We start from the raw sequence: 15,264 nt of genomic DNA on the forward strand, positions 1-15,264 counted from the left end.
GCAATGTTATTGTTTTGTGGATTATTTTTTATCTCTTAAAAGTCGTGAAAGATAGTTGAAAATATAAATATCATATTTAACTTGAAACATTGTTTTTTTTAATGATACGTCTTGCTTGTCTGATATCAGAACAAGCCCATGAAATGTTTCGTGAAAACGATCTAAGATTGCTCCTGTGGTATGCAAGAACCTTGAACATCATGCAAGTGACATTGCGACTTTCCTCAATCCCGCCCTCAGTTTCTGAAGGAGAGCACACCTAGGAGACGGGGGACCGAGGGCTTCCCACCCTTGTTTCTCGACCACCAACTTCTCGTGAGGACTTTCGGCTTGCCGCATATTTTGAGTGTCCCCATGTCGCACAGACACTATACAATTACAAATATTCATACCTTTTCCAGGATTCGAACCCGGGCTTTTCGGTATGGCTGTCAGAGTCACTAAACACTATCTCGGTTGGGAGCTAAACTAAAACGTGATATTTGTTAGATATTCTCGAAATGCTATACAAAGCCGAAGGAAAAGTTTTAAATGCAGAACATAATTACTTCTCCTATAATTTTATGTAATCTTTAAAACCGTATTTCATAGATCAGCCAATTTGAAACAATATAATCTGTAAAAAAACCTGTTAGAAATTATTAAACACAAGTTATATATTCGAAATATCTCACCCAGAATATTTCGTTTAGCCATAAATTAAGTTCATAAAAATATGTTATCAAAAAGGGCTAAGTCAAAATTTGTGCTAGTAAGAATTACTTTCGTCAGGTAAAAAAATGGAACAAGGGGAAAATGGTACATCAAGTGTTAAAATATGTTGGCTCGATTGTATTATAGTTAAATTATTTTATATACCATGAAAACAATATATTAAACAACGGAGGGCATTTTTAATTTTGTTAGCATGCAATATAAATATAAGCAAATTTCCCTGGAGAAGTAACATACGACAACATCTTTTCCAAAGATAGACACTTCCTTAATTAGTTAGAGGAGTATTAATTGGAGGAGGTAAACCACCACGTCACATCGATGGACTTTATTCGAAAAACTTTTAAATATTTACCAAAAACGTTTATTTTTTTCCCTTTTAACCACGAAAAAAACAATTTCTAATATGCCTAACAATAATTTCTCATTTTTAAAAATATAACTTCAATCACTGAAACCATCAAATTAAAAACTAATTAAGTTGCTTTAGCAAAATAAACATACTTATTCCATTTATACAACAAAAACTTTCGCACATATTCATCTTCCTCCTCTTAAAATTGCTCTTTCTCAGAAGTACAATAAATTGTTACTACGTAAGCATGCATTCCTCGCTTTATAACTCTTTACAGTTATTTTATGTAAATATTTTAATGATTTAATGAAGAAAATAATTTTGATGAAGAAACACATTTAGGTTAAAAGATTAAACGTAAAGGTTATTTTACTTTGAATTATGACCGAGACGTTAGAAGTAGAAATACTGTGAATCTAAAGTTTGCATATAAATATTTTTTATAAATTTTTCGGATAGATCGCACCGGTACTTGAGTCATAAATCACTTATATTAAAATTAAGGGGAAAAACGGAAAACTTAATTTCAGGTTTAATTTCTTTTTAAATATCAATACCATAAAGTTAAATAATTACTAGTCCGAAATGGGCTATTTATCTCGAAATGGGATTTTGCGTTACACACGACGCATCACTTCATAAATTGTTTCTACGAAATATTCCCTACCTGTATTATTTTGAAAGAAATTAAATAATGAAGAATCTGCATGCATATATGTATGTTACTCGCATTGTGAAACAAGGACGGTACGTAGAGCCGTCAAATTTTGAATAACGTAATCCTCCAAGCGAACATGAGCACCTCGAAACCAGAATTTTTAATTTCGAATTTGTTTTATGATTTTGTAAAGCCTTAATGAATTTTTGATTAAATCCTCAACGATCTGAAAGCAAGCAGTGACAACACTGTTCGAAATAAAATATTTTTATCTCAGCTATTTCCATTCGAAAAATGTAAAAATATTCATCTCTCAGTTTTAATTAACAAACTTGGCTCTATGAAAGCAATGTGTTCCCGTAGCAAATAAAATACATTTATCTTCTACGCGCCAGCGGGTTGCCATTCAATTAAAGATAAAGATATTTTCAAGTTTAATCCGGAAGGTTTTTGAGTAAATAACTAAGCGATTCAAAAGCAATAAACCCATTTCTTAAGAATATATTTTCTTCTTTTAAAAGTGATTGATTTAAATAAACAAGTATTAAAATCCTGAGCTCTCTAATTAGAAATACTCAAAACTTTTATGATATTACACTAGATGGACTCATTAAAATCATTATATACTTATTCATTTTATGATAACTATTTTAGGTGATTGGCCGCTCGAGCTGCTAGTTCTTAAAGAAATATTACAACAAATATAAAAATATGCATGAAAACATCTAACATCATTCTATTGAAAATTTTAAAGGTATGCTGTTTCTAAATATTCTGTGATTTGACTGTTGAATGAATTTTATGTAGCGTATGTGAGAATAATAAATAAACGTGGTATTTTAGTAAAAAAAAGTTAGCACGTTAAAAGTTAATAATAAAAAAGACAAAAACATTTTATTAGCCACTTTATTAAGAAAACTGAATACTGATATGATAAATTGAGAAGACTGAAAACAGTATAAGTATGTCTACACTTAACATTGCAACAGGAAATCTAACATACGCTGATATGTAGCTTTTATGCAATTTGTGATTTTTTTTTTTTTTTTTTTTTTTGAACTGTATTTGGAGCAAGTGTGAAGAAAACAATGCTTAATAATAAAGCTAAAAAGACAAAAAGAAAGGGATTATCAGGAGTGGGTATAAAGCAGACTAGCAGGCTGCGAGCTCAGCGAGAGCATAAAATACCTTAACAAACCCTTTTGTGCGACTTTTAAAACTCAGACTTTCAGTTTTATTTTATGTATGTTTTTATTTTACGGTATTCATTCTTTCTTTGAAAATATCCACTTAAAAATAGGAGCCCATCTTTTCACATTTAGATAAGAACGAACTGCCATTTCGGGGACCTTTGAATCCTGTCTGGAGTAACATACGTCCAGTAGAGTTATAGACAAGTCCTTTATCTTGGGGTGATCCTCAGTAAAACTCATGGTACCCACACATAACATCTATCCTAAAAATGTTTCGAGTTAGTAAAGCTACACTTCACCCCTTAATTTCTCGAAAAAGTGTACTTTCAATAGATAACAAGTTACTTATTTATAAAACTGTATTGCGTCCCATACTATGTTATGCCTGCCCCGTTTGGGCATATTCATGCAAATCATATAGTAAAAAGTTACAGCAGGCACAAAATTGTGTCCTAAGACAGATCAGCAACTTGCCCTGGTACGTTCGAAATCAAAACCTTCATGATGAATTAGGCATTGAAGAACCGAAATATTTTTATTGCCGGCTTGCCCGGAATTTTTATGCTAACCTCGCAAGTATCAACAACTGTGTTATAAGGATCTACAATTATGATGTAAACGGCTTATGGCCATACTTAGTACTCATATTATTTAATATGAATTACTTTACCTGTACTGTACTTTATGACTTATGCTATGATTTAAGTGCACCAGTTGACTCATTTGTATTATATGTATCTTTAGGACTCGGTTTAAAGCCAGCTCTTTTCTCATTTTTCAGCTCTTCCAGATGGTATTTTCAGGTCTTTATTGGAACTCGGCGCACACTTTATTTCTACTAGAATATCTTATTTTCCCATTACTCAAAAATATGATCATAATTTATTTTTTAAAAATATTATATCTTATGTTAGTTACTCATGACAGCATTCGAAACAACCTACGTGTTCGACAAGGGGTAGGGTCCTTGACCCAGGCACGCGGGTGTTACACTGCTTCTAAGTGCAACGGAATAGAGTTATAGACTCCAGAGTATAAAATATCCTGTTCTAGTTCTTAGAGTTTCATATTTATGCGGATCCGAATTTAATCAGTTGTTAGAATAATATATTAATTATGAATATTCAATGTAACAACATAGCCAAGTAGTTTTAAAGACACGTGTAAATTCTTATTTACTTTTTATGAATAAAATACTAAGAATTTACTGAACGCAAAATATCATTTTTCATCAAAATATCATTGCATATCATGCATAACGAGCTTCTAGCTTGAAGTATTTCTTTCAGTTGAAAGAAAATATCAGAAGATATTAAATAAAGAAACTGAATCGAAGCTGGAGCATATGAAATACCTTCCTTGTGTAAAAATTAGTCGAGATTACAAGAGTGATGGAAAAAATATTTATGCTGCACAATTTTGAGATTTGCCTCAGGAGTTAAGTAGTTAGTTTGGTTTGGTTTATTTAATTAAGGCAAAGGGATGGGGCTATCTGCCTAAGGAGAGGGATGCCTTCGTGGAGGACTTCTAAGGGAAACTGGCTCGTGTACACTTGTTACACATGGGAAAAACCACGCAAACGCCCATGCAGCCAGTCTGTTCGCGGGATTCGACCCTCGGATCGAACTAGCAGTGTTCAGCGATTTTTTTACCACTCGGCCGCTGGTGGGCCGTTAAGTAGTTGACTTTATACTCTGACGTAGAGCGCACAAAAATTCAACCTTTCCATTACTTGAAATCTAAATTTAATTTTATTTCTTTAAATATTTTTCCACGTTTAACAATGAAATTATTATTTTTATTTTTTAACTCCTAATATAATAGGTTATGATTACCTTTAATGTAAAAATGCCGTTAACAAACATAAATAAATAAGTCACAAAGGAACGATTAAAAAAGTAATATGAATTCAATGCTTTCACCCTATAAAATAATAATAGAATACTGGAAATTTATTTTATCTTTTGTATCGATATATAATAATATATCGATGTATCTTTTGTATTGTATATATAATTATATATCGATACAAAAGATAAAAAAAATCATATAAATTTTCAATTATGAAAACTAAACTCTTATTTTAAAAACTTGGGTAACTGAAAATTAAAATTTACACTATTTTTAACATAATTACATTGCTAGCTTAATAGCTGTTTCAGTAAACAATGTAAAATCGGAAAAAATACTCAAAAGAGATCTTTTCTCCCTTGCATATCATACTGGGCAGCTATAAGCTTAAATTATCCGATATCCTCTTCAGATTTTGTGAAAAGGTGGTCATTCTGTCATTATTCTTTAGAAATTAGTGGTACAGTTTAGCCGTAGAATATAAATATTATGTATTAAATCGACGTAAAGAATTAAGAATTTATATTCTTTTTCAAATCAGTCGTTTCCTCTTTTAAAGATTCGTTTTCAATAGCAATTTTTTCCCTATTCTATAGTCGTTCTAATCACTTTGCTTTTGATTTTTGTCATATTTGAAAACAAAACAAAGAAAGTTGAAGTTCAAAGTTTAGTTTTAAGTTTTGAAATATTTTCCATTACAGCTAAATAACAAATACAAACAACAATATCATAGGTTTTTACACTGCTATAATCATTTGCTACATAATTTCTTTAACCAATAAGTTAGAAACAATAACTTATTATTAGCTTTATTTAACAGAGTTTATAACTTTATTTACTCGCTATTATTTCAGCACGAAGTAAAAGTAACAAATTCTGTAAACTCTGCATTACACCAATTTTATTAAATACCAGCAGTTCAGTGCAGTTGTAATAATAGTTAGTACTGCAAAAATACAGTATTATTACACTGCATACTTTAAAGCTAACGCGAAATAGTTTGATTTTGTAAATTAAAATTTTAAAATAATTTAAAGGAGTTGCAAAACACATAATGGTGTTCTAAATCGAATTATAACCTTACAATTTCGTAAATGAATTTTCATATATTTTGATGACGGAAATGCCTGATATTCTGTTCGAGATAATTAATGAAATATCCTATTATGCTCATCTAAGTTTTGAACTTTAACACACACATTGAAAATGTCAGTGAGTATTTTGTTCAGTGTAGGGAATCTGTCATTTGTTCTCACTACTAGTTATCCATTATCTGAAATGTAAGCAAATATGCTGCACCCGTCAACAGGTAGAGGGACTCAGGTAGGTGGAACTCTCTGCGCTGTTAACGGAGGTGGGAAAAATCATGCCTCTTTTAGAGAAATTGAGCACCGAACTATTTGTCGCCTCCTCTCTCCCACTCCCTCTCGTTTACTTCTGGACCTGATGGCCGAGAGCAGCAGCGATGTTCGTAAAGAAAAGACTCACCTTCCTGTAGACGATGTGATTGGGGTTGTCGTCGCAACCGGGCGTTTGCCCATTACCCGAGTCACCCTTCCTCCTGTACGCCATTCACAGGACGTGGAGCTCCGTCATTCCGGGGAATATCGGGGCTGTTCCGCAATGGGGGAGGTCGGGAACCTATGGAAGGCCGTGCAGTGCGGCGACTGACAGGACCGCGCAGTGTACGTAAGCTGCGCCCTCTAGGAGGCGACGGAGCTACTAATGAATCACCACTCAAAGAGCTTCTAATAATAATCTTTAAGCACATTAACTCGTTTATCCGAACTGAGCGGAGCCGCAATGAGTTCGGATAATCAATTTATCATATTTTTAAAATATTTCCAATTAAACCATTTATTACCGAACGTTACGTTTTTTAGCTAAACAAAATATCTATTTCCAGATACTGAATGCTTTACTTCGACATTCTAGCAAAGTAAATAGGAAAAAAAAAAAAAAAAAAAAACGTAATACTCAAATTTAGCAAAGTAAATAGGGGAGGGGAAATGTAATACTCATAACAAATAGCCGTATGTTTTGATCTTCATGCATTATGATCAGCAGTTAACGATTTCAAGGCTACAGTTAATGCTTTCAAGGCCATTCAAGCAGATAGAATAAAAAAAACAAGTCTGAAATAATGAAAGCGAAGATAGAGTGGAATAAGAAATAGTGGTAAGAAATCTTAAGTATTCAGCACTGGGTGCTAGAAGAACTATCGAAATATTTCAGCGAAATCGTACATTTGCACGTCAAAAATCCAGCAATGTGTATCAGAATAAGAGCTCAGTAAAGTTATTTGAATATAAAATAGCCTCAAGTGTGCGTCCAATAATGACTCGGGATTAAAACAAACATAAAAAAATCCCATGCGAAATTTCTGGGGACAAGAAGTGTCCCGAATTTACTACGAAGTAGCCTCCAGAAATCCAAACGACGTGCGGACAAGTGGTCAAGAACATTGCAAGGAGTTATACAGATTCTTAAAGATGAATAAGTCACAGTCTACACTCCTTAGGTCACATGTAATCGCATTTATTAAAAGTCCTGTGAGCGAATGACTGTACAGTGTTCTTTCGCACTCAGTGAATCATCCCTGCGCTTGTCTTTGGCCAACCACTTGAGGGTATAAGCTCAAATACCACAGGTACATGTGCATGCAGAAGTGGGGGAACACCGCACCTAACAATCGGTACAGGTACAGTCCCGCCGCCCCTCTTTCGCTACCACCAACCTGTCAAGAAGACTTTCAGCTCTCTTGCCGAATAGACATTATAGCCTTACAAACATCCATGAATTTTCTGTAATCAAAACCCAGAGGTACGGTAGTCATCATCACTAACCCCAATACTGGCTGAGTGGCTTTTGTATAAAACAGGACGCAATGCATCTTTTTTAAAACGACTTAATACTTTAATCAGATTTTCATTCTTAGTCCCATAATTTTTTCAATGTGGAGGCTACTAAATTAAATTTTAAAGACTGCTGTGTAGTGCAAATGTTGTTTACCCGAATATCTCTGTTCTTTGTAAAATCATTGTGAATTTAAATGTCTTTAGGAAAACCTCGTATAGATACAAGCAAAAAGCTGGGTTCTAGGAGAGCAACTAGTTGTAATGTACTTTATGTTAATTAAACATTTATTATGATTTGATCTTTACTATGATTTCTTCCTTCTGTTTTCCTCCTCAGAAGGCAAATTAGCTCAGCTGAATATTTTCGAATCTTAATTAGAGTGTTTCTGGCACTCTTGGCATTCTATTAGAATTCTGCCAGTCCCGCTTAAAAGACATTATCTCTACTTTGCATTTTCTCACAGCAAATACTTTATATTTACTCTACGATAAAATTACTTGAGCCAGCTTATAGCTTACCTATTTGAATGTATAGCTTTAAACTACTTTATAAACGTTTAAATTTATTTGACTGTTATCGTTTAATTTATATTGCCACGAGTAATGGTTCTTGTCTGTAACACAAGTCGTGTTTTTTAAGTTAAAAATTTAAGATTAACTAAAAAGTTTTATTTAAAACATTTGCTGTAAAGCTGTCTTCATCATATTATTTCACACATAGCGATAACTCGTTAACCTGTCTAGTAGGGTTGTAAGAAATGTTTCTAGAGGAATTGAAACTTTATATAGTGTATTTTTATAACTTTAATATTGCTACATTGCAACTATATATATATATAAAAACACGAGATCTCTATCTGCTTAAAAGAAGAGATGTTTTCGTGAAGCACGTTTTGAGGAAACTGCTATTCATAGATTTATATACTGCGACCAAAGTAAATATACGAACAAATTACTTTTCTGGTAATCAGCAAGGGAGCCAAAGCAGACACCGGGAAGCAAGATTTTTACAATTTAGGAAGGAATCAGGCGACAGAATTTTGGAGTCGCAGAGTTTGCATAGGGTGGCAAAAAGTCTAGCGTCGGTCCTGGTAATCAGGAAATACAACCCTTCAAACAAAAGCTCCATATAGAAAGTGAAAGGAAAGCAATTTATTCAGTTTTTATCGACTAAATAAAGAAAACATTTCCCCCTAACATTATTTGGTTGAGTTTTAAAATATAATTTAACTATGAATATGATTTAACTATGTTCGTTATATAGTTAAATTATCACCAGTTCCAGTTTCAAAAGAACAGTTGTGACTAAAACGCAGTTAAAGCTGTCTTAGGCTCTACTGTTAATCACAGTTTCCACACATCATGATATTTAAGAAACTCATTTACGTGTTTGAAAAATATATGTCACAAAAAATTGTAAACCGAAAAATTTAGATTGCGGTTTAACTCCTATGAGATAATTTTACCATTAATTTGTTTAATAAAAAAAGCTAAAATAAAGACCAGACTTAAATTCTTAAAGATGGTAGTTATCTACTTTGCTTATTGTGGGAGATCTAACCTTCTATAGAGTTAGTGCGGTCTTACTAGGAAACCTGGCGACTTCTCTCACATGTATTTGAATAATACCAGCACAGAAGAAGGGTAGAACTAACCTTTTATTAATCGTCAACTCTTAACAAAAATGCACGTACTTTGCGCTCACAGTAACACAGACTACCAGCGGGGGGAATTTAAGAATAATTTAACAATAAATTTAAATGGTAAAGAGTAGTGCTAGACTACTTTAGACTAATAGACCGACCGACTCAGGAACCTACACCCGAGATAAACTAAACGGCCAGAAGGCGTATCAGCAACTCAGAGTAACAGCAGAAAGGACAGAATAGCAACGTGCTCTAGCTGGTGAAACCACGCGCTGGCTTTCTCTTTTCACCCATGTATGTACTCTTTTTCCCTTTAACTTAATTTGCATCTTGGCGAGGAAATTCAAGGTGAAGTTGAGGAGTTCAGAAAAGGTAACAAAAATTAGAATAATTGGTTATTCAAACTAAGAGAAACCTACAATTGAATCGCTTGTCCACAAAGTTTGAAACGTATACTTCTAGCAAATGAAGTGAAAACAATTCCTATTTGTCAGAACGTGAAATTTTCATAGCTAAATTAATAACTATGAGGTATTAAAAACTTCGATCTATAAACTTCAGACTTTCTCAAAATTAAATAATGAAAATACTTTTAAATACTTGAAAAATATAAAAAAATTTAAAAACGTGGTATTTATTTCTTTGGTACCCAGATACTAGTTGACACTTGAAGCAGCTTTGTGCTAAACAGGCTGGGCCTATAAGTGTGAGAATAAGACTCCATAAATCCAAAATATAATACATAAAACCATTTAACAGAAACAAGTGTTCAAAATAATATTTCCAAACGTCATATAACGAAGCTTGCTCTGAAGTTATTTAAAAAAATTATTGAAGACATAGCCATGCTTTCACTTTTTGTTGAACAGTTTGCACTTAAAGTTTGCCAATAAGTCCAGTATTTACTTGCGTATTTTGCCCCTTTTTATACTAATTTTATCGCTCGGAAATTATGCAAGCAATTTAATTTCAAGAGGGGCCCACCAGCGGCCGAGCGGTAAAGTCGCTGAACACTAGTAGTTCGGTCCGAGGTTCGAATCCCGCGAACGGGCTGGCTGCATGGGCGTTTTCGTGGTTTTCCCCATGTGTAACGTGTATACGAGCCAGTTTTCCTTAGAAAGTCCTCCACGAAGGCATCCCTCCCCTTAGACAGATAGCCCTCGAGGCTTTGCCATAATCACACACACACACACATATTAATTTCAAGAGGATACGTTTATAATAAAAGCATTACAACTGTACATTATTCACGGATTAAACTACCGGTAACTATCACAAGTATTACTTACTTAAAAGAAACCTCCATTCAAATAACAATAAACAGTAATATTATTATTAGAGTATCTAATAAGATATCTTTGTTTCATTTATCCTTTATCTTGAATCTTGACCGCTTTTATTATTGTCTGCTGCTACTCTTTAGGCCCCAAATCATTGAGTGCTGCTGAAACTGCTCTCTGTTTCGTCTGCTGTAGCATTTAAATCATCGGCATCGTCACCGTCTTCTTCCCCGCTGAGGCTGTCTTCCCTCGTGCAATGATCTTCAGAACTATGCAGAGCGTCCGTTTTCTCCAAGATCTTTACTCTTATTGCTTCATTGTTAAAGCCTATGTACCTAAACTCCACGTGCAAAGATATTAGTAAGAAGAAAACTATTACTACGTGGACGAATCAGTTTTAAAATTTAGTAGAGCACTCTTTTTTAAACTCCTTAAAGAAGAGGGAAATTATCTAATTTTCAGAGCTTTGAGCAACGCTAGAAGGGGATACTCGAAGAGAAAACATACGAGAGTAAATACGGCATTTTCTCACCAAATAATAAAATGTCAACAATTTTTATTTTGCCAAGTATAAGAAACTGCGTAATGAAAAAAGTACCTTTTCGATGCTTAAAATTATTGCACTCGATCAAGGGAAATAATCTTTAAGGCAAAGGAAACTTAACGCTATTCCTTATAACTAATGAAACTTTAAAATTTAATTCATAGTTGAAAAACCAGAGCATGGTCTCTAAAATCAAAACTATGCTATTAAATTTACATGTTTGATTACTTTGACATTTTAAATCCTTCAATTATTTTTTAATTTATGTTCTTATTAAAAAAATTCTTTGCTTTCTTATGCGCTATTAAATACAACAATATACGAAAATTCTGTTGCAGATGTTATCGTATTTAACGAGTTTAAACTGAATTTATATATCTTAGCAGAGCAATGGAAGGTATGTTTCCTCGAGGCAAATTTAACTCTCGTATTTAATATTGAACTTTTAAACAGCTCCGGTATTATTGCATTTCTCATCCAAAGCCATCATATTAGAGTAGATTTAATTTTACATTAGAAAGGCGAATAACGCTTTCTTACACAGCTTAATAACTGCTAGAAACTAGCGTGATTAATATAAAAGCACCTTAAAACTTAAACAATATTTTGGGGGGAAATAAAAATGACTATTAATTACATGTAACACATATCTCGTTATTTATAATTAAGCTAAATTCAACATCGAGGCTTACACAGGTTATATAAAATAAATATTTATAAATGAACTCGTTGAAAGGTAGCGCACAAACAGTTATTCTGTACAGAGATGTCGTTAGAAAAATATTTCATTGATAATAATAATGTAAATATTTAAAATTATTAATACTTTAGCTTCCGAACGTTAATCACATAACAATAAAATCAATAAAAATGAAAATGTAAAGCTTTGACTGTCACCAAATTATACATTAAAGCAGCAGTTGTGTTTATATATGAAAGACAGCAAGCGTTATATGCAAAGTCAAAACAATATTTTTTTAAATTGTATTATGGCATTACATTTGGGTCATTAACAAACTGATTTTTAACTTTTAAAAACAAAGAATCAAAACTTATTAATTATTATTAACATAAACAGTTTGTTCCATTAAGACATCAAAGGCAATCTAAATGTAAATTTTGACTTATTTTAAATTAGCTTTAATTTCTTCAATGAAATATATTGATAGTAACATCCTGCCTTGTATGCGAAATAAATCTTATGAATTTTCGTTATTTTTACATGTGAGTTAGTAGTTTTTCCTCTTAAGGCTTTCTATTATGCTAAACTTTAAAATACCTCTTTATAAGAATCAGTAACACATATACAAGTAAAACTAACAAAATCAAATAATAAAAATTCTTAAAACGGATGATAAACTAATGATTGTTCTGTAAAAAGTAGTAAGATATCTTTAAAACTTGCTACGACTGTAACTGAAATAGCAGATATTCAATACTTCTGAAAATCTCGTATTTCTGTATCGTAGGTTGTTAGAAAACTTAAGAAAGATAGGCTAATTCCAGAGGTGTTTATATATATATATATATATATATATATCTGCAGTTAGGAGGTTACCGTTTTCTACTTTCTTTGTATTCGTGCGGTAAACTGCCATTAATTGAATCTCACATATTAAGAAAGAATTTTCAACCGAAAATGAAATTCACAACCATATGTATGTGAATATCTCAGAGCAATTTATTCTGCCTAACAGAGGTTCTAATTGTCTAATTGTCAAAAACGTGGAATGATGCAAACAGTCTTTTGTGTCATTTAATCATTTATTTCTTGTTTTAATCAATTATGTCAAAAATGTCCCTTTTTATTACATTTGGATATGCAGGTTAGCTTCAGAAAATATTTACTGCAGTTTAAATATCCAAAACTATGAAAATTAAGTACTTATAACAGTTTATTTAACGCAGTTTTAAAATTTATTGCTGAAAGATAACATTTGAGTCATGAAGTTGTGCTATACAAAAAAGCAAACTTTATAATAAGACACAAAAATAAATTTAGGAGGAAAAAGTATTCATCTGAAATTTTAAATTTACGCGCGTATTTTTCTTATTGGAGATCCGCTTTTATAGATATACTTTGAAATAAGTTATGGACATAGTCCAACGTCACAGTCCTTGCAGCTGTACCTGTTTTCTTTTAGACTTCTTTTTCTAAGACAGCCAACATCATTCTTTTTGAAACAGCAAACATAACACTGACTTGTAAAACACATTTTCTCATCTGCTGGTGAAATTACTTTCCAGAAGTATTTTTTGGCAAATGAAAAGGTCCACGGAACTCTTTTCTTGCGATTTTGGTAGCATGTCATTTTGTCGGCCGGTCGATGATATCCATTGTGAGCCATAATGTAAATCGTTTTCACCGTATTCTGATAAAATACGTAGAAATTCAACATGAATATATGAAAGAGATAGAAGTAAATTTTTTGTATAATTTGTATCCTTGTTTTTTGATTATGGTGTAACAGCTAAGGTGTTGGTTCATTTTATCAACACCCTCCCTCCCATTAGGTTATTTATTGTCTTCTGTAACTAACCTGGATTTCATTTCTACGTTATTTCTTTTATTTCTAGAAGTTGTTTTATTTAAGTATTTCAGGATAGCCTATTGTTGAGATACGAGAAGCAGCTTTTTTGTCCATTTACTTACCTAACGCAGATTTTTCCTCTCTGGTAAATGTAAGTCTGGACTCATTAAAGTTTTTCGTCTTCAGGTTTCTTTTTCGTTTTTCGGTGTGAGAGGGGGATATCCTTTCTTTGAAGCTTCAGTGTTCAGATCAAATAATTAAAATATCTTCCAAAGATAAATAAATCTCGTCACGGGTGAAATAGCATCTTTAATACAGGATGCACAAATCCTTGTATTTCACATCAAAAAGATTATCTTCTGCAGCGCATATAATTAAGTTTCATACCTATCGAGATTTAAATTAAAACATTTTCCACTATTTTATGCCAAATCGGTAAAGCTTTACAACAGGGTGGACAAAAGCCAACCTGCAGGCCGAATGCTGTCGTTTTACTTGCTTGTTATGAAATCTTGTGTAATGACATTTTTATACCTTTCAGTACCCGATTTTGCAAGCAAACTGCTAAAATTAACAGTACGAGTGCTCATCTATTATTACAGTGTATATGCGCATATATGTACATGAATATACTATCGGACAATCTAAAAAGCTGGGAACATTAGATATGCATACTCACCGCCTAAAAATATAATTCTATCATTTTTTTTTTTTTTTTTTTTTTTTTTTTTTTTTTTTTTTTTCCAATTTTAATTTAGAAATCAGAAAATGACATATGGATACTGTTGAAATAAAAAAAAACTGATCAAAAAGGAAGTTTAGGGAAAACATTTCACCCTTAAATTTTTATTTATAAATGAAACAGTATGCATTTCAATTATTTCATGACTAACATGAACAAATCCCTTTCTGGTGTATTTGGCGAAACTGAAAATTGCCAACAACCCACACATGCGCTCTGTCTTTCTCTAAGAAATGGTATGAGATGGTTAAATGGTTTTCCTTTTCTTTTTACATACTAATATATCGGAGCAAACTAAACATTGCACTTAAAGGTAAAAATAATACAATTTTAATATGTACTCAATCAGACAATTTATAACAAAATTCATTTACTAAAAATTTAAATGAGAAAGATTTAAATCGCTTTCCAACGCTTGGAATCACGATGAGAAATCTTAAGAAATTACGATTTTGTTAAATAGGGAAAAACAATAAAATAGTTCTATGTTGAATTTTGCAGAAAATTCGCATTTTTGAGATCGCCACTGAAACGTATGCCATTTCATGTTAATGTGCAGAGTGCTTCAGTTCAGATGTTCAGATTCAATTGCAATTGGCTGTTTTCCACTCAGATTATTTCTTAAAAGAAAAGTTTCCTTTAAACGATTTTTTTTTTTTGTTTTGTTTTTGTTTTTGTTTTCTAAATGCAAGTAAATTTCCTGGATTATGTCAGAAAGAATTTAGTTTTATTTGGATTAACTCATTTATGTCAAAGAACATTTTGTCAATTAAATACATGAAAAATGCATATCGATCACAAATTGCTCATTAAAACTCACATATATTAAGAAATGCTATAAATTAGTTCGAGCCTTATTAGAATGAAATAATCGCAGAAGAACATTTTCAAG

At 32.3% G+C, this 15,264-nt stretch overlaps 1 protein-coding gene across 1 annotated transcript in view; it reads right to left on the reverse strand.

Annotated features, from left to right (window-relative positions):
- The window catches only part of LOC118193625 (regulator of G protein signaling 7-like), a 280,378-nt gene extending 273,949 nt beyond the window's left edge, over positions 1-6,429 (reverse strand). Inside the window, exon 1 of the mRNA XM_085823737.1 lies at positions 6,260-6,429. Within this exon, the coding sequence (XP_085679863.1) occupies positions 6,260-6,343 (84 nt within the window). The 5' untranslated portion in view covers positions 6,344-6,429. The remainder of the gene's footprint in view (positions 1-6,259) is intronic.
- Positions 6,430-15,264: the final 8,835 nt, after the last annotated feature.

Source organism: Stegodyphus dumicola, chromosome 9 (assembly GCF_044657685.1).
Source record: "Stegodyphus dumicola isolate Sdum_Otavi_A_Nest chromosome 9, ASM4465768v1".
NCBI classification, from domain to species: domain Eukaryota; kingdom Metazoa; phylum Arthropoda; class Arachnida; order Araneae; family Eresidae; genus Stegodyphus; species Stegodyphus dumicola.